This window comes from Portunus trituberculatus, chromosome 19, assembly GCF_017591435.1.
Source record: "Portunus trituberculatus isolate SZX2019 chromosome 19, ASM1759143v1, whole genome shotgun sequence".
In the NCBI taxonomy this organism is placed as follows: Eukaryota; Metazoa; Arthropoda; class Malacostraca; order Decapoda; family Portunidae; genus Portunus; species Portunus trituberculatus.
Genome location: NC_059273.1, coordinates 6,741,122 through 6,767,500, shown reverse-complemented (window position 1 = coordinate 6,767,500; position 26,379 = coordinate 6,741,122). Strand labels below are relative to the sequence as shown.

Sequence of the window (26,379 nt, the reverse complement as noted above, 5' to 3'; positions counted from 1 at the left end):
AATGAAATGTTGTGTTTCTTTCATGTTTTAATCACTGCGACGTAACCTTGTTCAGTGTGGGATGTGCGGATGAGGGTGTTCACGGACTGCATTTTTCATTACACGTGCCGTAGAGAGAGAGAGAGAGAGAGAGAGAGAGAGAGAGAGAGAGAATGTGTGTGTGTGTGTTTCTTTTTTATTTCACATATATGTTATTCGTATCCTTAAAAATCTTTCCTCATTTGTATTTCTTCGTGTGTGTGTGTGTGCCTGTGTGTGTGTTTTCTTTCTTTTTCAGTATTACTTTTTATATTTTCGCTTCCATTTTTCCGTTTTTTCCACATTACTTTCACACGCAGTACTTTCTTAATCCCCAACACTGTAACTTTTTCCCCTCGAGCAGCTTTTCATGTGGACTACTTTCATCTTTTTTTTTCTCTCCATGACCTTCTGTGTGACCTTTCCCTAACCTACCATTCGCATTGCTTTGCTTTCATATTTCAACTCTATTTCTTTCCTATTCAACTCCATTTTTTCTTAAGTCAGCATCTTTCTCCTTTTATTTTTTCGACTGTCTTTTTTTTATGTTCCGTTCGTTCTTCCCACTCGTGCCTTCTCAGCTGTTCACCACTTATAATTTAGCTCAAATCGGGCTTCCTCACCACTCAACCACTCAACCACTCACCACTCACCACTCCTCTGCCTCCCTTTTTTCGAGACATTTTTTCCGACCCTCTTGCTTCTCTTTCACCGTTCGAAGCTGCTGCTCCTGATTCTCTGCATTTTTTTTTCCTCTCGCTTCTCTTCGTCCTCCCCGTTGTTCTTTATCTGAAGGAGCCGCTCTCTGGTTTATGCAAACAACGATACGAACTAACGATGGATTATGATTGTCTTTACATGGATATAACAGAAAACATTGAATTGCGCTAGTCAAGAGGAGGAAAGACAGCTAACCTAATTGATGAGAGACGGTAAGTAATTCTCCATATGAAATTAGAATATAAGATAATGAGGGAAGTTGCAAGAGACTGCCAGGCATACACTTAGTTCCTGCTTTGGTTGTGGTCAATAAATATCTATCTCCATCTATCGTTGAACAAAGCTACTAATTCTATCTACCATCCACTTCCATGAGTTTATCTAATCTTCCTTTAGCCACTTCAATACTGGAGCGCATTTTTACCACGAGTTTTGGGTGTGATTAGACGATTTTATTTACATTAGAAAGGGTCTATGGAATCAGAAGTTTATTGCACATGTCTTCACTATTTAATCCCCCACCTATATTTTTCAAGCTATACCACAAATAGTAAGCAGAATAAATATGAAAACACGTCATGATACGGAAGGATTTAAAGCACCAACATCATGAGTCCATTTCATTCATAATAATAAAATGCTTTAACATATTCCGGTGAACAATACAGTTTGGAAAGCAAGCAGATAATTTGTCAAAGAACCTATTACACCAGGGAACGCGTCAGCCCAAGAACAGCTGCCTTTGAGCAATTGTGTGTGTTTCATTCAATCACCCTTAGTGTGTCCACAGGTATACACGCTTCACCTGTTGATTCGGCACCGTGCCAGCAAATGGAACCCGCCTCGCTCACTCCACACAACGTTAACAATTACCACCAAAAGCACAGGAAGCGACAACAGCCAATAAGAAGCGAGAGACATTGGTTTTCAGGAACATGACGAATGGTTTGGTTTAGGAAAGAACACATTGCTCTAAAAATCCGACCTGAAACAATACGTAAACATAAATGAAAATAACATAACCAGTGGGTAAAAAAAAAACCAGACACATACATACCTCACAGGAAATACATAACATTATTAGAGCTGCATACAATATAGGGTTACATATCATACCCGTGGCTCCACTGTCGCCCGTACCTGCCCTGCAACAAGGCGTCAATATCTCATCAATACACGCACAGCCCTGCAACACCTGCGTCCACACTGCTTGCTGTCTTGTTACACTAACTTGTTGACGAAACTCCTGAATCGCGTCTGTGAAAAATAGTAAGGCTAACAGGAAGGGGCGTGTGAGACGAAGGGAAGAGAGCAAGAAGGAAGGGCATATGGGACGAAGAGAAGACGTGGAGGAAGAGGAGGGAGAAGAGAGCAACAAGGAAAAGCATGTGGGACGATGGGAAGACGTAGAAGAGGAGGAGAAAAAGAAGGGCGAAGAGGAAGGGCGTGTGGGACGAAGGGAAGAAATGGATGAGGAGGAGGGAAAGGAGAGCAAGAAAGAAGAGCATGTGGGACGATGGGAAGACGTGGAAGAGGAGAAAGGAGAAGAGAGCAAGAAGGAAGAGCATTTGGGACGAAGGGAAGACGTGGAAGAGTAGAAGGGAGAAGAGAGTAAGAAGGAAAAGCATGTGGAACGAAGGGAAGACGTGGAAGACAAGGAAGGAGAGGATGGCAAAGAGGAAGGGCGTGTGGGGACGAAGGGAAGACGTAAAGAGGGCAAGGAGGACAAGGAGGAGGAAGAGAATGAGGATGAGAAGCACCAGGGGGAGCAGCAGGAGGTTAAGACAAAGAAGGCCAATATCATCGATGGGTGTATGAGCGGCATGTAGGTCAGCAGGTGGCTACTGTTCAGCCTGGTGGTGTTTATGTATGATGCTAGTAACTCTTTAGCTTATGTTTGTTACTTTCCATCGCCTAATCTTAACTCTTTCAATACCGGGACGCATTTTGATCTTGAGTTTCGTGTACGATTAAACGATTTTATTCACATTAGGAAGGTGCTATGGAGGTCAGAATGTTAATGGCTACAGTCTGCACTATTTTAATCTCCACACAAGTTTCTGAAGTTATAAAAAGTCACCAAATTGTAAGCAGAATAAATATAAAAACGTGTCATGGTACTGAAGAGGTTAAATAATACTTAGGTGACTGTTTTAATTTATGTTTGTAGAGGTAAACTTCTTTATTTCGACCAATGAAAATTTTGTAGCTTTCACTTCACTGTAAACTTGCACATTTTGGATAAAACTAAACTTTCTTTTTATGCAAGAAAAAACCGGCCAAGAGCAACAAAAGCAAAAGAAGAAAATAAAACCCACTTGATTGCCAGTTGTCTCAAGGAATAATAACTAAATAACTAACTAATTAACTATAGAGTCGATGTGAAACCTTTACCTTGAGCACTGAAGTCAGGAAAGGTCGGGTTGTGTTCTCATAGGCAGCGTTTCAATAAGACCTTTTCAGATGGAGATGAATTGTCTGCCCACTGTACCTTTTCGTTAGGCGTTGTTACTCGTGTCGCAATAACTAGCGGAAAAAAAACTGATACGTGTGTCTGCGTATCAGTTTTGTATTGAATATTGTACAACTGACAGGAGGGTTGGTGTCCGTCAGGGGTGGGTGCGGCGAGGCTATAAGGACTTCTCTGCTGTGTGTATGTATCTGTCTGTCTGTCTGTCTATATCTGTGTCTGTCTAACCTAACCTAACCTAACAACCAATCTACCTTTCTCTATACATGCTTGCCTTTCTATCTATCTGTGTACCTATCATATCTAATTACCTCCTCTATTTGTCTATCTATCTGTCTATCTGTCTTTCTAATGACGTCGTTTCTAACATGAACAAACAAACAGATAGACGGATGGAGAGAGAAGTGTGTGTGTGTGTGTGTGTGTGTGTGTGTGTGTGTGTGTGTGTGTGTGTGTGTGTGTGTGTGTGTGTGTGTGTCTGTCCTTTGCATGCAGGAAATTACCGTCTTTACGTGGCATAAAAGTTAATGTGGTCAACAAAAGGAGGACATGAAGAGGACATGAATGGGCGAGACTGAAATTCCTATGGCTTCAGTCTGATGCGTGGGAGGCGAAAACTGGTCATGGCCACCACCACCATCACCACCACCACCACCACCACTAGTTCGCTCTTCACTATTCCCACGGCACATGCTTCTCTCTCTGCCTTCACTTGCCGCCCACGCATCTCCACCTCCTCCTTTCTGCCTCTCGGTTCTTCACCTTTTCCTCTCTCTCTCTCTCTCTCTCTCTCTCTCTCTCTCTCTCTCTCTCTCTCTCTCTCTCTCTCTCTCTCTCTCTCTCTCGCTTCCTTCCCTAACGCCACTCCACTTACATTCCACCTCAGTCTTCATCTCTCCATCCTCTCCACTTTCCTTGACCTTTTACTCCTCCACATTCAGTCCCTCAACACCCCACGACTCCCTGGCGATCGTCTTCCTATTCTTTGTTCCCTTTTCCCAACCAGCCTTCTCAGTCTTACGCTCTCCTGGACCTTCTCGCCGCTCACAACACCCCACTGAACAACAAGTAAAGAATAAGATGCACGGGGGAGAAAAATCTTTAAGTAGGTGTTTGGTAATGCGGTCCTGAGGGGGAGCGTAATATCAAGGGAGAGAAGGAGCAAGAGGAGGTGGTGGAGAGTGGGCTGGAGAGAAGTAAAATGAAATTCCATCTGAGCTAAACATAGAAGATTTTGTTGTTGAGCTCAAATTTCAGCTGAGCCTTCCTGGACAAGGGAAGAGAAGGAGTGGGAAGAGGAAAACTAAGAGTGTGAGACGATGGAAGGAGGAGGAAATAGAGATAAATAAGAACTAGAGAGGAAGCAAACGAAGGGTCAATAGGAGGAACAAGAGGAAGAGAAGGAGTGGGAGGAGGAAGATTAAAAGTGTGAGACGATGGAAGGAGGAAGATGGAAGGAAGAGGAAATAGAGATGAATAAGAACTAGAGAGGAAGTAAACGAAGGGTCAATAGGAGGAACAAGAAGAAGAGGAGTGTGAGGAGGAAGACTAAGTAAGAGAGAGATAGATGATGGAAGGAGGTAGAAATAAAAGAAGGAAATAGAGGAAATAAGAACTAGAGAGGAAGCAAAACGAACAAGAGGAACAAGAGGAAGAAGAGAAAGAGAAAGGATGGTAAAAGGAAGAAAGAGAGAGAGAGAGAGAGATGATGGAAGGAGATAAAAAAAGAAGGAAATAGAGAAAATAAGAACTAGAAAGGAAGTAAACGAAGTGTCAATAGGAGGAAGATAAAGAGGATAAGGAGGAGAATAAAGAAGAAGAAGAAGACTGAAACATTGATTTAAGGAGCACAACAATGGGGTCATACCAGGCCTGATGGATGGGAAGAAGAAGGAAAGTGTGATAAAGCAGGTGGAGGAGGTGGAAGATTAAATGTAAGAAAGGAATAGAGGAGAATAAGTGAGCATACCGTAAATATTTCAGTAATTGTTGACATTTTACGACATTAAGTATAAATAACATCAATCGGAAATGAAACAATGTTCAAAGCGACGCAACTCATAAAAATAAGAAGAGGAGGTCGAGGAGGTATTAGTGAGTCCAGAGAGAGAGAGAGAGAGAGAGAGAGAGAGAGAGAGAATATTATCCTCCCCCATTCCTTCCTCCCATGTCCCCCTTTCAATCCCTCCTCTCCTCTTCCCCTTCCCCTTCTCGGTTTTATCTTGGGTCCTGTGTTCCCTCTTCCCTCCCCCTGTCACAGCTTTCCTCTCCCTCCCTGGCTTGCCGTGGCGGTGTCCTGCTGTCTGTCTCTGTCGTGCTCCACCTCATTCTTCTTGACACCTTCCTGGCGGCGGGACACACATCTCATTCCCTCGGTCACTGACAGTCGCCGCGCATCACTTAAGTCACCCCTTTATTTAGTTCGTCTTGACTACTCTCCTCGCTGTTTTCTTTCAGTTTTGTGTTGGATCGTTTGTCGGTCTCCTCTTTCTTTATTGATGCAGTTTATCTATGTCTTATAAGGTTACTGTTTGGATTTGTTTATTTTTTTTTCCTCTTCTTTTTTTTCTTTCTTTGTCAAAATTGTTGTTCTGTCTCTTTTTATTTTAGTTGTTTTGATCTGAATGCGCTTCTGAAGAATATATACTTTTTTGAATATTTCGTTTACACTTAGAAAGGCAACCTGCGTCAATGTATTTTCACATTTAATCACTAAAAGAACAGCTCATCAGAGAAAAACAAAGAAAAAAAAAACCGTGCATCCAATCCAGTGTTATATTCCCTTGCGGTGCAGCTTCCTAAGAACAAGCGAACACTTCACTGTGGCAGACGTGGACGAGCAGCCATGCGGGCTCGAGACAGTGACGAGGAGACCCTGAGCGGCAGGAGTGAGGAGAACAGTGGCGAGAGGTCACTGAATAGCAGCCTGGGTCCTTACGGAGAGGTGACTTTTCTGCGACACTCTCTACCCGTCACGGTGCTTTACGTGCTGGCCTATATCCTGGTGATGGTACTCGGGATCATCGGCAACGTGCTGGTGATAATGGTGGTGGCGCGTACGAGGATCATGAGGACACCGGTGTTTTATTTCCTCTTCAACCTGGCACTGGCGGACCTGCTGGTGCTGGTGTGCTGCGTGCCCGCCACCCTCATCAGTAACGTCCTCACCCGTAAGTGCTGCAGGAGAGAGCAGTGGTGAGGAACAGTTAGCAGTGAGCGACAATTGGGAGGATAGAAAATGTGGTGAAGTGTGATGGACAGGAACTGAAGGGAGGATTGGTCATAAAAGGGATTCGTTGCAAGGGAGACAGTAAATGTAGTCCATAAACGTGGAGAGAGAAACACAGACACAGCCAGGCGAGGCGTGAGAGGAAGGAATCGCAGGAGATCGAGATTCGCGGACCAGGCAAACACAGGTGGAATGAAAGATTAATTGGGGAGGTGCGCTGTTGTCCAAGACGCAACAGTCGTCATCAGGGGAGGAACTCGTGCGTGACAGAGTGGTCGCTCCATTCAGGATGCGTTGTGGCTTAAACGAACTTGTAAAGTGTGACATTAATTGGATTTTCTTCACAGGGAAAGTGTAAAGCGAAGTAACTGTAATATAATCAAGCTTTGTATGATTTAAACCGGCCATTTTTTTTTTTTTTCATGCAAGAGGGGAAGCTGGTCAAGGGTACAAAAATAAAAAAAGCCCACTTGATTACATGTTCCGTTAAAGATAAGAAGAGCTAGCCAAAAGTCTCGAACAAATGTCATAAAATGAATGAATGTGAGGCCTACAATCTTTACTCCATTATCTTCTTTCCTCCGTTCAGTAACACTTCATCTCACTTACGACCATATTCAGAAACACCTTGTTCTCTCACCACGACAATTTTTCAAGTCCCCATAGACGACTAGGCGGGTTTTCAGGACAGTTTCTCCTTATGATTAACTAAAAACCTTGCTAATCTATCACCAGAACCATGAAAATACCCTTAAAAATATGAGTATCTTCAACTAGAGCCTGTGGAAATAACATCATGGGAGAGCAAAGCGTTTCTGAATATTGGTCCTACACTGAACGCACTCTCCAAAGCTACAACACCCTACAAATTACTTCTATGTGTCACCTGAATTTGGACAAGCTTCACTCTCCTCTCAAAGAAAAAAGAATGTTGTGACTGAGTAAACGTCGGAGGCTGGAGTGGATGGACAGCTGAATGAGAGAGTAAGGAAGTGAGCGAGTGAGATAGTGAAAGAACGAAATACCACGTCATTCTTTCACGTCATAGAGGCTTCGCTGGCTGTCCATCTATCGCGGCGCCCAGACCTCCCCAGAGAGAGAGAGAGAGAGAGAGAGAGAGAGAGAGAGAGAGAGAGAGAGAGAGGGACGCTTTATTTGATGGAAAAAGAGTAAGCTGTCCAAGGTCATCATTTTCTAGAGATCTTATAAAACTCTCTCTCTCTCTCTCTCTCTCTCTCTCTCTCTGTGTGTGTGTGTGTGTGTGTGTGTGTGTGTGTGTGTGTGTGTGTGTGTGTGTGTGTGTGTGTGTGTGTGTGTGCGTGCGTGCGTGCGTGCGTGCATGCGTGTGTGATTTATTTGCCAGACTGTAATGATGAATAATGATTTGCAAACCTTCTCTCTTTTTCTTTTTCACAGTCATTATTACTCCCCTCCTCCACCACCACCACCACCACCACCACCACCACCATTAATAACAACAGTCATGACCATCAATGAATCTTTAGCATTAACATTATTACTCTATCCAATCTCTTATCAATTCTGACATCTTTTATTCCCTCTCATTATCTTTTCTCTCTTCCTGCACTTCCTGGTCCTCTTCCTTCTCTTCCTCCTCCTCTTCCTCTTCCTCTTCTCATTACCGCGTCATTCAGAGGCAAAGGTTACGCTGGGACACGGCCACTTTTGGGATGGCGATCAAAAGGAACTCGATGTGTTTTTTTGCTTTGACGAGTGAATGTGTGGGTTTGTGAGTCGCCCGTGTCAGTGTCCTGGTACAGAGTGATAGAGAGAGAGAGAGATTTTCTCTAACCCTTTCAGTACCATGACGCATTTTCATATTCATTCTTCTTACTACTCTATGATTTTAAACAGCTTCAGAAATTTATGTGGGGACTTCAAATAACGAAGACTCTACCAACTAACTTTTGGCCTCTATAAGACCCTTCTTAATGTAAATATAACTGTCTAATTATACCAAAAACTCATTGTAGAAATAATAGTGCATGGGGGCCGCCAGTACCTATTCAAATTGTATCTCTTCCTGTAGTTATTTGCCAAATATAATTCTGTTGGTTTTCCTGGAAAGTGGAAGTGCTAATGCAAAACACTGTGGTCGAGAAATAGCAATATGTGTGATTAACCCCTTCATTACCACAACACGTTTCCATATTCATTCTGGTTACTATTTGGTGATTGTATACACCTTCAGAAACTTATGTGAGGATTGAAATAGTGAAAACTGGCCATTAATTTTTTTTACCTCCATTCACTCTTCCTAATGTCAATAAAAGGGTCTAGTCGTAAACAAAACTCAAGTTAAAAATACGTTCCAGTACTGAAGGGGTTAATAAAACTGTAATAGGTGGGGAAAAGGATACAAATTTTGAAACATATCCCGAAACTTGATAATGCCTGAAGGAAAACCCTGCAGTTACTTGGTATCTTATCTCGGGGACTCAAATGTTACCAGGAAAATATTGTAATGAAAAGCATGAGGATGGGAAAAAAATATATGAGAAAAGACACCTTATAACCCTTATGTGAGAGTGAAAAGGCATGAAAATGGAAGAAAAAAAAAACACTAGAGAAGACACCTTTTGGCAAGAATGTTCGCCTAATGTCAGTGTATTCGGCTGCTGCTTCCCTTTATAACACCCGATGATCCTGACAACTTCCCGCCTTCAATTCTTGGTAACTTTGTGTCTACTTGTCAATTTCTGAGTGTCGTGGGCGGCCTTCACTCATCCACAGATGACACAGTGCCCACCCGCCGCCACGCTCACAGCTGGATACCGTCTCTCCCTCCTGCCTCGCCGCGATGCACCAGCTGGTTTTATCTCACTATTTCCCGTCTTTAAATTGGCGAAATAAATGTCTGTGCTGTCTTATCGAGGCAGTTCTTTATATCGATACGTAATATTAATTTATGAGGTACGAGATCACACACACACTCTCTCTCTCTCTCTCTCTCTCTCTCTCTCTCTCTCTCTCTCTCTCTCTTACCCTGAGCGTCATTACTTTCCATTCAAAGCCGACAATGGCGTGACGGGAGAATGTGAGGGACGCAGATTACAAGTCGATGTGTGTGTGTATGTCTGTGTTTTTCTCCTTCAATCTCTCTTTCCGACACAAAACTGATGAATGGACGCATCAAAAATACAAATGGCTCTACTGTTAACGGGACTGCTTGAATTGTCGCTCACTTCATTCAAACAGTTCGGAATTACTAGTGACACTACATAAAGACTGCGTCCTTATTCTGCCTTTCTCTAGTTACTTGTTACCGCTGATTTGATTATTCTGTTGCTGATTGTCACGCTGTATTTTTCACGGGAATTGAAGTGTTGCAGGGCTGGCATTCTCCCGTCCATATAAAGGTGAGCTGAGTTAACCGCTTCAATACTCAGGCACATATTTTACCTTGAGATTCGTGTACGATTAGACTATTTTATTGACATTAGCAAGGGTCTATGGAGGTCAGAAGGTTAATGGCTACAGTCTTCACTAGTTTAATCCCCCCCTACATAGGTTTCTGAAGCTGTATAAAATCACCAGATACTAAGCAGAATGAATATGAAAATACGTCATGGTACTCAAAGATTTAAAGGCCCCTCCATTTCTGTTATTTGACATATAAAGGAGAGCTGAGATAAAAGCCTGTCTACTTGTGCTATTTGAGATATTATAAAGATGAGCTGAGATATAAAGCCTGTATTAAAAAACGCATTGCTCTCTCAACACAATTTTTTAAGTCCCCAAGATACAATTAGCTAGGTTTTCAAGACATTTTCTCCTTATGATCAACTAGAAATCTTGCTAATCCATCACCAGAACCATAAAAATACCCTTAAGAACACGAGTCTCTTCAAGTGGAGCCTTTAGAAAGTAATGATAGTAAAAGAGCAAAGCGTTTCAGAATATGGGTTCAAACTCTTTCCTCTCACCCAGACTTGTTTTCAAAGGCCATAGAAAAATACTAGCCCGTTTTTCACTCCCGTCTTTCCAGTTATCGATGTGGAAGTCTTCTTAAACTATTAGTATACGAGATAAAATAACTGCCTTTAAGCTCCCCCGTAACGCCCACTAGAGCTTGGTAGATGTAAAGGATAAGACGAAAACGTGCTCAATGATACGGTCAAGGAAGTTTTAATTAAAGCGATGGTCTGGAGATTGACGGAATTAAGGAGGTACAAGTGTAGAGTGTTAGTAGAGGTATTTGTAGTGGCTGGTGGTGGTGGTGGTGGTGGTGGTGGTGGTGGTTGTGAGCATGTTCTTTAAAGTCAATTACATTTTCTTAAGGAGAATATTGCGGAAATGGAGTTTACAGGTTATGAGCGAGAGAGAGAGAGAGAGAGAGAGAGAGAGAGAGAGAGAGAGAGAGAGAGAGAGAGAGAGAGAGAGAGAGACGGGAGAGAGAGAGACGGGAGAGGGTTGGAAGGGGGAAGGCAATTCAATAAATCAGTGAAATACTTTGTCAAACTGGAGACTTAACAAGGATATATAACTAGGCACACACACACACACACACACACACACACACACACACACACACACACACACACACACACACACACACACACACACACACACACACACACACACACACACACACACACACACACACACACACACACACACACACACACACACACACACACACTCTCTCTCTCTCTCTCTCTCTCTCTCTCTCTCTCTCTCTCTCTCTCTCTCTCTCTCTCTCTCTCTCTCTCTCTCTCTCTCTCTCTCTCTCTGTCTCTCTGCCACTTCTGTCCTGTCATTACCTTCACCAATCCCTCCCATCAGACCAACGAACCCGCCGCAGAATCAAAAGGTACTAAGACCCCTTTGAGTTGACGAGGAAGTCATTATGGCCACTCTTGTATAAACTCTGTGGGTTTTCCTCCTTACTCTGCCCTCCACTCCATCAGGTGAATTCATCAGGTTTGCTTCACTTCCCAGCTGTGACGACTCTAGCCTTCCCTTAACTAATCTAACCTAACCTAAAACCTAACTTAACCTAATGTAACTGAATCGAATCTAGCTTAACCTAATTGAACTTAACCTAACCTAAAACCTAACTTAACTTCTTCAATACTGAGACGCATTTTTGCCATGATTTTAGGGTATGATTAGACAGTTTTATTTACTTAAGCAAGGGTCATTGGAGGTCAGAAGGTTAACGGCCAGAGTCTTTGCTATTCTAGTCCCAACATATGAATCTGAAGCTGTATAAAATCGTCAAATAGTAACCAGAATGAATATGGAAACGAGTCATAGGAACTAATCTAACTTAACCAAAACCTAACGTAACCTACCCTATCCTCCCTTTCTTTACCCTGACCTAACCTGACTTAATAAAAACAACATTCATCAAAGAGGGAACCAGCAGGGAGGATGAGGCCGTCAGCATCTCTCGTGGCCAATATGAGGACTTGAAATAAATAGTTGTCTCTATTTTTACAACAGAAAAATGAACTCTATATGAAAACTGAGATTGGGTTTCGGTCTCTCTCTCTCTCTCTCTCTCTCTCTCTCTCTCTCTCTGTGGTAATGAAGGAATACGCGGAAAGGAGTGGCAAAGAGTAGGAATGGGAGTAGCAGGGAGTTGTGGAATGGAGTAAGTGGAGAGTATGGATGGAGAAGTAAATTGAAAAAAGTGTAGGGATAGAGAGAGAGAGAGAGAGAGAGAGAGAGAGAGAGAGAGAGAGAGAGAGAGAGAGAGAGAGAGAGAGAGAGAGAGAGAGAGAGAGAGTACAGGGAAAGTGAAGTAAGATGAAACAGTAGAGAGGAAAAATAACAATAAACAAGGTACGTAGAAGCAAAAAGAGGAGAGTAGAAGACAGAAGACCGAGAGAACAAGAAGAGGAAGACGGCGAGGGAAGACTAAGACAGAAATATAGACTGAGGGAGTGGCAGAGTGGCAGGGAAGAGTGAAAAGTAAGCAAGATTCTGTAGTAAACAAGGAAACAGCTTCGGTGAATCACTTTGGCAGGCTGTGTTTGGGCGGCAGGGATGGAACATACATACATACATACATACATATATACATACAGACAGACAGACAGACAAGCAGGCAGGCAGGCAAGGGAAGAGAGGGAGAGGAAGGGCCAGAAATGAGAGGCACAACCCACACCTTAGTCATGGTAATGGCGGCTGAGGCAGAGGGTGGCAAACATCTCGTATATACAACGGAGAGAAGCGCGGAAGAGGGAGAACTAGAGGCAGGGCATGGCGGTGGGGGTTGGAGGCGGTGATATGTGTGGTGGTGCGAGCATTAAGGGAGGAATAAGTGATGCACAACACCTGGTGATGGCATTACTGGTGACGGAAGTGGCGAGGCAATACATCAGAAGGACATGACAGGCGAGGGAGGGCAGAGGCTGGGAGGGAAGCGTGTGTCAGGGGAGGAGGAGCGCAAAGTACACCGTTAAGTGGACGTGGATGAGGGCACTAACTTGTAATGGGGGAAATATCGTAAAGCGTAATAGATTTTCAGAGAAGCAGCTCCTCCGAAAAATTATCTTAAAATATGCATCACGGAATTTTCTTTACTTAATTTACTTGCACAGAGGTCGCGTCCCTTAACCTCCTCAGTACTGGGACGCATTTTTACCATGAGTTTTGGGTACGATTAAACGATTCTATTGACATTAGAAAGAGTCTATGGAGATCAGAAGGTTAATGGCCAGTCTTCACTAGTTAAATCCCCTACATAAGTTTCTAAAGCTTCATAAAATCACCAAACAATAACCAGAATGAATATGGAAATGCGTCTTGGTACTGAAGGGACTAAGGACTCACGACAGAGGACAGAGTGGAGAGGCGCACGCGAGAACACAAGGACACGAGGACACAAAGACATCACTCGATTGGAAGAGAGATTCAATCATTCACGCGTCTCCTCCAATTCATTTTGTTTCCTGCTCCCGTAAAGACTGGCTTGTTATTTCTCTCAGACAAGTCGTAGCGTTCTCAACACCCGCTTCCTGTGCGTTTGTGTGTGAGATGTCGGAGCGTCAGGCAAGATGCTTTACCTATACAAGGGAGGTGCAGTGTGGAGTGCCTTGGCTTCAGTAGCATGTACATAGTTCTTGTATACTTAATACCTTTTACCTTTAACCTCTTCAGTACTGGGATGCATTTTTATCTTGAGTTTTGGGTGTGATTAGACGATTTTTATTTACATTAGGAAGAGTCTATGGAGGTCAAAAGCTTAATGGCCAGAGTCTTCACTATTGTAATGTCCACATAAGTGTCAGAAGCTGTATGAAATTACCAAATAGTAAGCAAAATAAATATGGAAAAATGTCATGGTACTTGTCCATTTAACTTTCACATTCTAATTCAACACATATACTCAACATCATATTCTTTACACAGAAACAAAGTGCCTCATCAAGACTTAGACTACTACAGACGCTCTTTATCCCTCTTAAAAACATCTTCTAATTCTTATTCAAGGGCACAGTTATATCACCGTATTTCCTTCAGTGGCGGACACCTATGCTCTTCTTTCGACCCTCAAAGAACGTAACCATCACTCCTTGCAATGTACAGTATGCTAATAGAGTCTAGTGATTCCACTTAACCCCTTCAGTACCATGACACGTTTCCATATTCATTCTGCTTACTATTTGCCATTTTTGTGCAGCTTCAGAAACTTATGTAGGGGATTGAAATAGTGAAGACTCTTGCCATTAAATTTCTTACCTTCATAGACCCTTCCTAATGTAGGTAAAATCGTTTAATCACACTCAAAACTCTGAGTAAAAATGCATCTCAGTACTGAAGGGGTTAACACTCTACCAACACAACTTCCCGTGGCACAACTGACCCTGCCTGACCCTGCCTGACCCTGCCTGACTCTGCCTGACCCTGCCTGACCTTGCCTAACCTTGCCTGACCCTGCTTACCCTACTGACCCTACTCTCCTCCACAGCCTGGGTGCTCGGCCTCTTCGTGTGCAAGGCCATGTCGTATTTGCAAGGCGTCAGCGTGTCCGCCTCAATCAACACACTGGTGGCCATCTCCGTGGACCGTGCCCTGGCCATCTGCTACCCGATGCGCTGCCAGATCACCTCCCGCACCTGCCGCAGCATCATCCTCGTCATCTGGGTGTTCTCCCTCACCATCACACTCCCCTGGGCTATTTACTTCACCCTGGAGCCTATACCCAAGACCGACCTGAGCGTGAGTATACCCCTGGGTCAATGGGCAGGTTTTTCTTTTCATTTTTTTTTTGTTTAACGATTCTACACTGTCTAAAAGAATTGTATGAACGAAATACTCCTTAATTTCTCTCTCTCTTTCTCTGTCTATCTGTTTATGCCTGCCGTGAAAGGAAAGTTTGTGTCATGGTGTATGTTTTTGTGTATTGGTTTTAGTAGCTTGGTGCACCGAAAGGACTGTGGCGCCGAAGTGATCAAATGTACCATGCTAACTTCACTTTGTTCCTTTTCATGTGTCTCAGGAGGGAATGAGTCTCACGTATGACAGTAAATTTTCCGTTTTCTTTCTCACTCTTTCCTGCTCCCGCCGTAACGAAAAGTTGATTAAGAGAGAGAGAGAGAGAGAGAGAGAGAGAGAGAGAGAGAGAGAGAGAGAGAGAGAGAGAGAGATGAATCGATGACCTAAATATTACCAATCGTATGCATTCAAGTTTCCACCAAAGTAGCTTGAAGTGGCAGCGGCAGGAAGGAAGGAAGGCAGGGCATCAATAACACCTGTGCCCCGCCTCGCTCCGCCCCGCCTCACCCCGCCTCGCCCCACCCCGCCTCACCCCGCCCCGCTGTCAGTATCCCTCGCCTTTCCTTGATAACACGAATCTTTTTCTCCCCACTTGGCTGCATCATTTTTCTCTCACTCGCGAAACTTGTGTCCTCGCAGCTTAGGGTTTTGGTCTCTCTCTCTCTCTCTCTCTCTCTCTCTCTCTCTCTCTCTCTCTCCAGTGGCTGCAATAAACATTTTTCTCGGGACGGTTTCTTTCTCCCAGCATGCAAACCACTCAGAGAAATAAATATCACCATGTAATTTACCATAGAAAAAAAAGGGAAAAGTCCTTACCGTTTTTTAATCCATCAGGTCGTTAGTCGCGTCCCGTACATACATTAACCTGCCTCTGTCCAGTGTCATTAATTTGAGGCTGGAAAACATCGGTGACTGATCCTCTAAGTCCCACTAAAGTTGCCTCATTAACTGTTATGGAGAAAGTTGGTGATCACTGAAATTATAGTGCCGTGGAAATGACGAACCTTAGGCTATTAATGGTAGTGCCTTCAGTGTGGACGTGGGACGCTGCTCTGAGCTAACTAGTGTACCTGTACCATAACGTTCATTAAGGTAACACACTCTATACAGGCCCGTATTCAGAAATGCTTTTCTCTTTCTCATTACGAGTGTTATCCAAGGCCACCGAAATGACTAACGGGGTTTTCAAGAGTGTTCCTCCAGTTAATAATGTAATGATCTTGTCACTCTGCCTCTAGAAACGTAGAAACACCTTAAAAATACTCGTGCCAATGTAAATAAAGCCTTTTGAAATAGTGGAGGTGAAGCACAGAAGTGGTACAAAATACGAGATACCATAGCGATCACTGAGGCAACACAGAGCGACAATGGAGAGACAATGGAGAGGATGTTTGTGTTGCCTTGTGTGGGCTAACTAGTGTTTCATTGAGGCAACACACAGCGAGAAAGAACACTGAGGGGCATATTTGGGCCTCCTTGTGTTGCTTTATTCACTCATAGGTCTCTCAGATTCACTAATACGATCTGTGTGAAAGTTTCCTGGTTCAGTATAGAAAGAATATAAGATAAGAAGTTTTTTTTTTATGTAAGAAGGGAGGACAAAAAAAATAAAGATAAAAATAATGCCCATTCAGTCGCCAGTCTCCTTCCTTACACAGCCGGTTACTTAGCCAAAGGACAGGAACAAATGTGTTGCACCCTCCCTCTTGAACGAAGTCAATGAATGAAGTGGAGTTATTTGTTCACCCCTGCATATTAACTGAAGGGTGAAGTTAAAACATTGGTATAACTAACTGTCACTAAATTCTGGCGCCACTTGACGGTAGAGATAACAATGGTGTGAAATAATAATGCTTTTTAACGACGCTACATTAAAACCTGATGTATTTTAGAAAGTGGTGAGTTAGTTTTTAGAGTTTCATCCGTGCTTGTGATAGTATTTAAGTGTCTGTTTTCTGTGTGTCTCTGTGGAGTGATATTGTGTGTGTTTGGGGGATGTGCTCTCTCTCCTCCTCTCTCTCTCTCTCTCTCTCTGATCAAACTTATACCAGGCTCGTTACGGGAGTTAACAAAAGACGACCATCCTCCCTGAACGAGACACGTGATAAGAGACGTCTGGAGGAACCACAAATAAGAGTACTTGGACAAACTGATAAAAGGATAAATGCATAAGATAAGGAGGTTCATCTCTTAGTGCTCACTCTTATACGTTCCTTCCTCCTTTGCTTCCTTTCTTCATATCAGAGAGAGAGAGAGAGAGAGAGAGAGAGAGAGAGAGAGAGAGACATCTATATAAATGATTTCCGCAGTTATAAGGTCAATGAAGAATCTCATTTCGCATTAAGTTAAATTTTGTGAGCAGTGAAATATCTAGACACTGATGGAGGAAAGAAGGAGGGAAAGAGGGAAGGAAAGAAGAAGGAAAGAGGAAGGAAGGAAGGAAAGAAGGATGCGTGGAAGAAAGGAAGGAAGGAAGGAAGGAAGGAAAGGAGGAAAACAAAGAAGGAAAGAAGGAAGGAAGGATGGAATAAGGAAGGAAAACGAAGGAAAGAAGCAAGGAAGGATGGAAGAAAGGAAGGAAGGAAGAAAGGAAAGAAAGAAGGAGGGAAGGAAGGAAAGAAGGAAAAAAAGAAAAAAAAGGAAAAAAGGAAGGAAGAAAAGAAAGAGAGAAGGAAAGAATGATGCGTGGAAGGAAGGAAGACAGGAAGAAAGGAAGGAAGGAAGAAAGGAAGGTAAAATATATAAGAAGAGAAAATCAGCAAAACAGGAAGAAAAAGAAGAAAAAATGTATGTAGAATAAGGAGAAGAAGAAAGAAGGAAGGAGGGAAGAAAGAAAAGAAGGAAAGAAAAAGACAAGGAAAATGTACAGGATGAAGAGAAGGAGGAAGGAAACACGGAAGAAAAAAGAAGACAACAAGAAAAACAAAATAGAAGAAAAATAAAAAGAAAATTGACGAAGGAAAGAAACAAAAGAAGAAAGGAAAGGAAGAGAGATGAAAATAGAAGGAAGAGAAGGAAGGAGAAACAATGAAAGTAAAGACGAAAAATGAAATGAACAAAGGAAAGCAATGAATGGAGGAAATGAAAAAAATAAACAAGAAAGGAAGGAAAAAGAAGAAACAATGAATATGGAAAGCAATAAAGGGAGGAAATAAAGAAATAAACAATAAAAAGGAAGAAAAGGGAGAAGAAAAAGATGAAAATTTTAAGCAATGGATGAAAAAAGTGAAGAAAATGGAGAAAAAAAATGAAAATAAGAGGCAATGGAAGAAAGTGAAGGCGAAGCGGTGGAAAGGAAACTCGTGGGAAGGAACAAATAGGGTTAGACTGAAGTTAAGGTGAAAGCGAAGAGTGAATAGCTTTTTTTGGGAGGTTGCCTTGTAAAAATATATATCGATACATTGCAAAAGTTACCCCGTGGAAGTGTTTTCGTCTCCCCACTGAGCGCTTGTTTACCTTTCCGGAGCGTATGTAGTCCTGGAAGAAAAAAAGAACACGCTGTTGTAATTGAGTTATGGGAAACATTGGTACAGATTTGACCCTTTCGTACGTTCTCCAGAGCCCTTCACTCATTGCTCTGTCTTGTTTTAATCTCCTACGTGGTTTCTCATCCATGTTCTTCCATTTTTCGTCAACTTTCTTCATTCTTTCGTCCCTCGTCACTCTTGTTTTTCCTTCTGTCTTTACTTTCGTGTTACCTTCATCCTGTTTTACGATGTGGTTTCTCTCTCTCTCTCTCTCTCTCTCTCTCTCTCTCTCTCTCTCTCTCTCTCTCTCTCTCTTCTGATTATTAATGTTTTTCTCCTATGGCCTCTGTTACATGGAAAAATATTACATGCTCTTATATTTAGACATAATATAATATAGTTTTCCTTTTCGTTTGTACAGGCGTGCTGAGAGAGAGAGAGAGAGAGAGAGAGAGAGAGAGAGAGAGAGAGAGAGAGAGAGAGAGAGAGAGAGAGAGAGAGAGAGAGAGAGAGAGAGAGAGAGAATGTGTTTGTGTGTTAGTTTGCATGTACGTACTATAGATATGTATGTATGTATTTATGTATAGATGTAAGAGAGGAAGAGAGGAAGGTAGGAAGGACGCACGGTGCGGAAGGAATGAAGGAATGAAAAATGAACAGTGATACAAGTGTTTCCTCACAGGTGTGCACGGACAGGTGGCCAGATGAGCAGAGCGGTAATTTGTACTTCGTGCTGGCTAACCTGGTGATGTGTTACCTGCTGCCCCTCACTGTCATCTCTATTTGCTACATCCTCATTTGGCGCAAGGTGAGGATGACAGTAGTAATAATAATGGTGATGATGGTAATATTAATGATGATGATTGTGATGATAATGATGGTAGTAATAATAATGATGATAATGGTAGTGATGATAAGTTTGTTTTTCCTCTTACACTTTTACTTCTTATTGTATTGTAAAGTGTAGTAATGTCTCAAAATTATTAAGATTACTAGCAAGATTTTTAAAAGGAAGATTTATCTGGTGGTGACATCACTCTACTACTACTGCTACTACTACTGCTTCTACTACTACTACTACTACTACTACTACTACTACTACTACTACTACTACTACTACTACTAACTAATATAATAATAATAATAATAATAATAATAATAATAATAATAATACTATTGCTACTACTGCTACTACTACTACTACTACTACTACTACTACTACTACTACTACTACTACTACTACTACTACTACTACTACTACTGCTACTACTACTATTAATAATAATAATAATGATACTATCGCCACTACCATTACCACTATCAATACCACTACCACAACCACTATTACTACCATCACCACCACCACTGCTACTACTACTACTACTACTACTACTACTACTACTACTACTTTTATACATCAACGACTACTACTACAACAACAACTACTACTCCTCCTAACTCAAGGAAACACACACACACACACACACACACACACACACACACACACACACAAACACAGAGACCACCACCACCACCAGCTATAATCAGAGTGACATGGGTATGAGCCTTCCACTTAAGGGACGAAGCAAAGCAAGGAGAGGGCGAGGAGCGAGGTGTCAGGGCCCGCTATAGGTAAGATGACAGGTGTGGCTTCCGGCAGGTGTGGCGGCGCAAGCTTCCCGGGGAGAGGCAGGACGTGGGCGTGGCGATGATGATGCACCGTTCCAAGATTAAAGTGATCAAGATGTTGCTGGTTGTGGTCATCCTCTTTGCTCTCTCCTGGCTGCCACTCTACGTCATCTTCGCCAGGCTCAAGGTACGGCAGAGAGAGAGAGAGAGAGAGAGAGAGAGAGAGAGAGAGAGAGAGAGAGAGAGAGAGAGAGATAAAGTGTGTGTGCAGATACCTCCCCACGGACCCAGAATACATCTCTTTTCTCTGACTACTATGACATTTCTCTCTCTCTCTCTCTCTCTCTCTCTCTCTCTCTCTCTCTCTCTCGTTTGTATCTTGCCTCTTATTTACTCGTCTTTCTTTTTATTTTTTGTTCTTTTTATTATAATCTTTTTCTTTTCCCACCTTTTATTCACCTTCCTTACATTCCCTTCCTCCTTATCAGTATCCCTGTTATCTATTTCCTCTAATTTAACAACCCTTACGTCGCCAGATTTGAAACGTACACATCGCTTCTTCTCATGCATTCCTCCCTCGCACTCTCCCTCTCCTTCCCTCGACACACAGCTGGGCGTCGCTCTCACGGATATGGAGAATAACTTCATACATATCTTGGCCCCGATTGCACAGTGGCTCGGGGCGTCCAATTCCTGCATCAACCCTATTCTCTACGCCTTCTTCAACGACAAGTTCCGTGCGGGATTCAAGGTGAGGGACAAGAGGAGAGCTGTCTTGTATTGTTATTACCGTCTGGTCTTGTTTTTCTGTTGTTTTGTTTGTTAATGTAGTGTGTGTTGTGTGTTTTTTTAAGGGAATTCCTATGTACCGTTTTGTCTGTTGTTGTGGTGTGGTGTGTTTTTTGGGGGCTTGTCTGTACCGTTTGTCTGTTATTGTGGTGTGGTGTGTTTTTGCAGTTTCTCTGTACCGTTTGTCTGTTATTGTACTGTGGTGTGTTTTTTTTGCAGTTTCTCTGTACCGTTTTATCTATCAGCGTAGTGAGGTGCGGTCTGTTTTCTCTTTTTTGTTTGTTTGTACCATTTCGTCTGTTAGTGTAATGTGGTGTGGTCTCTTGTTTTCTTTTTTTTTTTTGGTTTCTCTGCACCGTTTCAACTATATGTGTTCTAGTGATCTGTGTTTTCTTTCCCTCTCCATATGTTTTTGTTTTTGTTTTCTGTTGGATATCAATTAAGGAAATATCATCTTTCACACCTCGTAATGTTAGTCAAAGCACATACTTCTCCTTTCCTCTCCTATTTTTTTCTTTCCAATCTCAGTTTTATTCTCCTTATTATCTTCAAGTCACGTGATTCCTGCTCTCCCTAATATTTTTACCACCTCGATTCCTTTCATTGTATAATCTTCGTCAGTATTCTCTTCACCTTCCCGCTAACATGTTCTCCCTCGGCAGGCCATATTGGTATCCCACTCCTGCTGCTCACCGCTTCGCCTGGAGACCAACTGCAAGTCCTTCACGTCCGTCAAGACCCCCAACCCTTGCTCTCTCGAGTCCAAGGCGTCTTCTGAGTTTTCCGTCTACTCAAGTTCCTCTGGATCTGCCGAGACGCGTAGGAAGTCAGTGCTTGTCCAGGTGCGAGACGTGATCATTGTGTGTTTTTTTCTATGTAAGAAGGGAAAGCTTTTATTTTATGCAAGATGAGAACCCGGCCAAGGGTAACAAAGAATTACTTGATTGCCAGACACCTAAAAGATTAATAGAGTTAGCCAAGAGTCTGGGACAAATGTCTTCAAACTTCCCTCTTAAAAGAAGTCAAGTCGTAGGAAGATGGAAATACAGATGCAGGCAGGGAGTTCCAGAGTTTACCAGAGGGTCAACGGTAACGTAGAATAACAAAGGGCCGACTTAGTTAGACACAGAAGCTTTTCAAATATGCAGGTAGTGTTAGTGAGTATTGAAGAAAGGCAGGCATCATATGTAGCAGATTGTAATGTATATCTTGGTAACACTGATGCCTCTGTTGCTATTATTATCATTATTCGTATTATCACTATTCACTGTGTGACACAGAAGCTTCTCAAATATCCAGGCGGTGTTACTGAGTTATTGCAAAGACGACAGGCATTATATGTAGTAGATTGTAATGTGAGGCTTGCTAATTCCGATACCTGTGTTATTATCATTACTATCATTATTGCTATCATTATTATTACCATTTTATTTATAAGGGCAGTTCAAAGCAAGGATAAGCTGCAAGGTATACTCCAATTTCCGCTATTATGTTCACTGTGATGCTGGGAACACGAACAGTTTTGAAGTAATGATGCAACAAAGGTGTTGTAATGTGACTCGCAGGTGTTCGAGCGTCACATGTGTTACAGCGATAGCAGGATTTACGACGTGAAGGTACACAATAAAACAACATAGCGGTGCCGGGGTTGGCAAGTGTGTCCACCATCTGACACGTACGCGTATCACGAAGGACATACACCCTATCATTACACACACACACACACACACACACACACACACACACACACACACACACAGAGAGAGAGAGAGAGAGAGAGAGAGAGAGTGTGTGTGTGTCTATGTGTGTGTGTGTGCGCGCGATCTAAACTTCTAGAGTGATGTGTTGTGTTCTGTTCATTGTAAAAGTATGAAACTTGAAGCACTGGTGAAGCGCAGCGTGTCTTTAATATTAGTCTCTCTCTCTCTCTCTCTCTCTCTCTCTCTCTCTCTCTCTCTCTCTCTCTCTCTCTCTCCGGCAGATCCCACTAGATAGCCACAGCGCCAGGACAGTGTTGGCTGCCACGCCCTCGGAGAAGAGGCGGTGCGTGGCCACCTCATCCCTGCTGTACCACCACGCCTCCAGCAGCCCCACCGCCGCCACCACCGCCGCCACCACCAAGCGTCGCTCCACCTCTTCCACCAAACCAAGGCTTCTCTACCGCCAGTGCATCATTAATAATCTCACCAACGGAGGCGCCACTGCTGCCACCACTACCACCACCACCGCCATGACCACCACTAAGCCAGCGGAGACTACCACCACCACCAGCACCACTGCAACCACCACCACAACCACCTCCATCGACGCCGCCTCTGCCACACAGACCAACGGGTGCAGCACCTTAGTATGAGGCGCTGCTTCCCTTCCTTAGTTACTCTTCCATTGCTGAGTATTAGTTCAGCCATCAGTGAAGCGTACTACTCACCCTGGCAGTGCTGACGCTCGTGAGGATAGAGGTCTTGGCTCAGTCCACAATGATATAGCGAAGATAAGGTTAAGAGTCAGTTGTGATGGTGATCCTTCAGGTCACTTGATACACCAGGCGACGAGGCACTACTTCGAACACTCTGGATGGCACTCATAGCCTTCCAGTGTAGGAATGCCGCGGCCCGCCACCTTGCCGTCACCTGGGACACTCACTCACCTGAACCACCGTGAAGGACGAGGAGGAGGAACTGGATAAAGAAAATGCACTGAAGTGATTTTTCCTAAAGTCTGTAACTTCCTCAGCTTTTCCTTATAATCTTTCTACCATAAGAGGTTTTTGTTTTGTGTATAGACATTACAAACCTTACAAATTTAATGGTATAGATTTGATCGGTACATATTTTAACGTGTTTTCAATCATGTTCTTTCAGCGAGGATGTCACTGATAGCCATGGATGAAAGACACTTACTTTGACCTGTGTATATTCATCGACATGGCCTTGTTGAATGACAAAGACTACCATTCTGAGCTTCGCGATGCAGGTACAAGAGATAAACATTACTTTTTTTCTTACCTGACGTCCTGAAGTCCTCACGTTGAAGGTTTCCAAACAAATTAAAAGAATGACAAGGAAGGTAATAATTTCATGTCAAGTTCACTCATTATAGTGCATCAGGAGTTTTCGCGGTACATTATCAGTGTGCTGTGTCATACTGAGGCTCTTTCGGCACTTTCAATGAGTCACGGAAATATGGTTGAAGGCGACAGTATAGCGAGTGTAAACCGCTTGCAGAAATATGTTTGGAGATGTCAGCGGGAAACTCAGCGCCTCTCTTCCAGGTGGTTTCAGAATTATTGTCATGTATTACCTTTGCTTCTGATGCGCCTCAAGTGTCCAGTGTGCCTTCCAGGTATTAACACGTGTTGTTGTGGATCAAGGTAACTGCTTTGGTGATGTCACAGCCGCGGTCACACAGCGCTTGGTTGGTGGGTGGCCCGGCATCTGTCTGCACTTGTGACGTCTTCATGGCTTGTCTGTGTACTTTTGACGTCAGAAATGCGCACGTGATTGACTTCTGTGGCGTGATCAGCGCCTATGTTAATCCGGTGGTGCGTGTCTGTTGTTTCCAGAATAACAATGACGATTCACTTGAAACCTACACAGATGTGAGCGTCAGTAGGGCAGGGTGTGTTGGGAGTGTTGGGGGTGGCACGTGTGGTTTATGGTGTTTGCCGTAGTGGAGGCGAAGCAACGGACTTCCGGCGTTACTGTACGTGCTGTTATCACTCACAATATTGTATTTGTGATCGCTAGGCATGAGGTACACGTGGCGGTACCAGATCCTAGCCTAGCCTGATGCGGCTCTGAAGCTCCATAATGCTGCCATGACAGGACAGGACACCTGCATGACCGATTGTATTCTAGTTGTCCATGACGCTGATGATGTTTGTCTGTCTATCTGATGACGCCACTTATTCTTGTTTTGTCTCTTGTGAAGAAAGCCTTTATGTTCCACGAGGCAAGGCACTGTGTCGTGTGTCCACGCAGTCCCGTATTCTGCGTGTCTCGGGGACGGGGGACGCATTGCCCGTGCAGGGCTCCAGCTATGGCTTGTGTTGGCACCCCTGGCTTGGGGGAGGCCAGGGCTGCCAACATACCTTGAAACAAGAATATTTAATCAATTTGTGTTGTGTTATGTTGAGTTGAGAGTTGGTGAACGCGATGACACGATTACTCACGGTCACACACTACAGTAACCACACATCAAAGTACAAAGTGGACACACACACACACACACACACACACACACACACACACGGCCCGGTAGCTCAGTGGTTAGAGCGCTGGCTTCACAAACCAGAGGACCGGGGTTCGATTCCCCGGCCGGAGATAATTGGGTGTGTCTCTTTTCACGTGTAGCCCCTGTTCACCTAGCAGTGAGTAGGTACGGGATGTAAATCGAGGAGTTGTGACCTTGTTGTCCCGGTGTGTGGTGTGTGCCTGGTCTCAGGCCTATCCGAAGATCGGAAATAATGAGCTCTGAACTCGTTCCGTAGGGTAACGTCTGGCTGTCTCGTCAGAGACTGCAGCAGATCAAACAGTGAATCACACACACATACACACACACACGCACATACACACACACGCACATACGCACACACACAAACACACACACACACACACACACACATGTCTACAAATAACAAACGTCCACAGGTTCGTACTGTTCGTGTGTGCGTACATCCGTTTACCAGACAACTAAATTAACAAACACCTGATATTCGAGGCACAGTTTTGATTTCAAATGGTGATAATCAACATGCAAATGACATGTGCACAAGTAACTCACAAATCCCATGTAGTTACAGCAAGAACACACACACACACACACACACACACACACACACACACAGTGACTACAACTCGTTAATCCTCTGCGAGTAAAAAATATATACATAGAATTTGACTCAAACAAGCAAACAAGCACGTCTTTCTGAGCGAGATGATGTGTTTATAGCTGTCTGTTTGCCATCGACTAACCTACACACACACACACACACACACACACACACACACACACGTAGGTTTCTTGTTATATCCTTTTGATGATAAAATATGGATACTGTTGGTTACTCAGTAAGTGTAAATGTGTGTGTGTGTGTGTGTGTGTGTGTGTGTGTGTGTGTGTGTGTGTGTGTGTACGACAAACACATTTTTTTTTCTCAGAGAATATGTATCCAAATCTAAAGTTGTGTATCCTCGTGTTTGTGTTTGGGCTTGACATGGATAAAGATTATGTGTGTGTGTGTGTGTGTGTGTGTGTGTGTGTGTGTGTGTGTTCACGATAAGAGACGAGAGAGAGAGAGAGAGAGAGAGAGAGAGAGAGAGAGAGAGAGAGAGAGAGAGAGAGAGAGAATCATAGATAAATATACGTAAATACGAAATATTTACTAGCTGTTTACATCCATGGTGCCAATGGCGATGCTTTGACTGTGCTTAATAAAATATAAAACACTGAGAGAATTATATACAGCCTGTTTCCTATAGGCATCCAGAGACGTGGTGAGGATCAGCATCTTCCCGTTCGTGGACCCTCCTGCTTCAATGCTTCACTATTTTACTGCTTCGAGACAAGAGCTGTGCAATATTTCTCGGATTTCAGTAGAAAGAGAGAGAGAAAATCTTAACGCCATGATTTGTGCTAATAAAAGCTACTGCATTCAACGATGTAATTGTAGTAGTAGTAGTAGTAGTAGTAGTAGTAGTAGTAGTAGTAGTAGTAGTGGTACTAGTAGTAGCAGAAGGAGGAGGAGGAGGAGGAGTAAGAGTAAGAGGAGGCAGGGATGTGATATCTAGAGAGGGAAGCGTCACTCT

At 43.3% G+C, this 26,379-nt stretch overlaps 1 protein-coding gene across 2 annotated transcripts in view; it reads left to right on the top strand.

Moving 5' to 3' along the window:
- The window catches only part of LOC123506284 (neuropeptide SIFamide receptor-like), a 26,218-nt gene extending 1,315 nt beyond the window's left edge, over nucleotides 1-24,903 (top strand). The window contains exons 2-7 of one of the 2 annotated variants that reach the window (XM_045258239.1): nucleotides 14,380-14,630; nucleotides 18,837-18,962; nucleotides 19,815-19,970; nucleotides 20,394-20,534; nucleotides 21,235-21,414; nucleotides 22,554-24,903. In XM_045258239.1, coding sequence (XP_045114174.1) covers nucleotides 14,380-14,630; nucleotides 18,837-18,962; nucleotides 19,815-19,970; nucleotides 20,394-20,534; nucleotides 21,235-21,414; nucleotides 22,554-22,925 — 1,226 coding nt within the window. In that variant the 3' untranslated portion in view covers nucleotides 22,926-24,903. The remainder of the gene's footprint in view (nucleotides 1-14,379; nucleotides 14,631-18,836; nucleotides 18,963-19,814; nucleotides 19,971-20,393; nucleotides 20,535-21,234; nucleotides 21,415-22,553) is intronic. The other variant, XM_045258240.1, reaches the window with a different exon arrangement.
- Nucleotides 24,904-26,379: the final 1,476 nt, after the last annotated feature.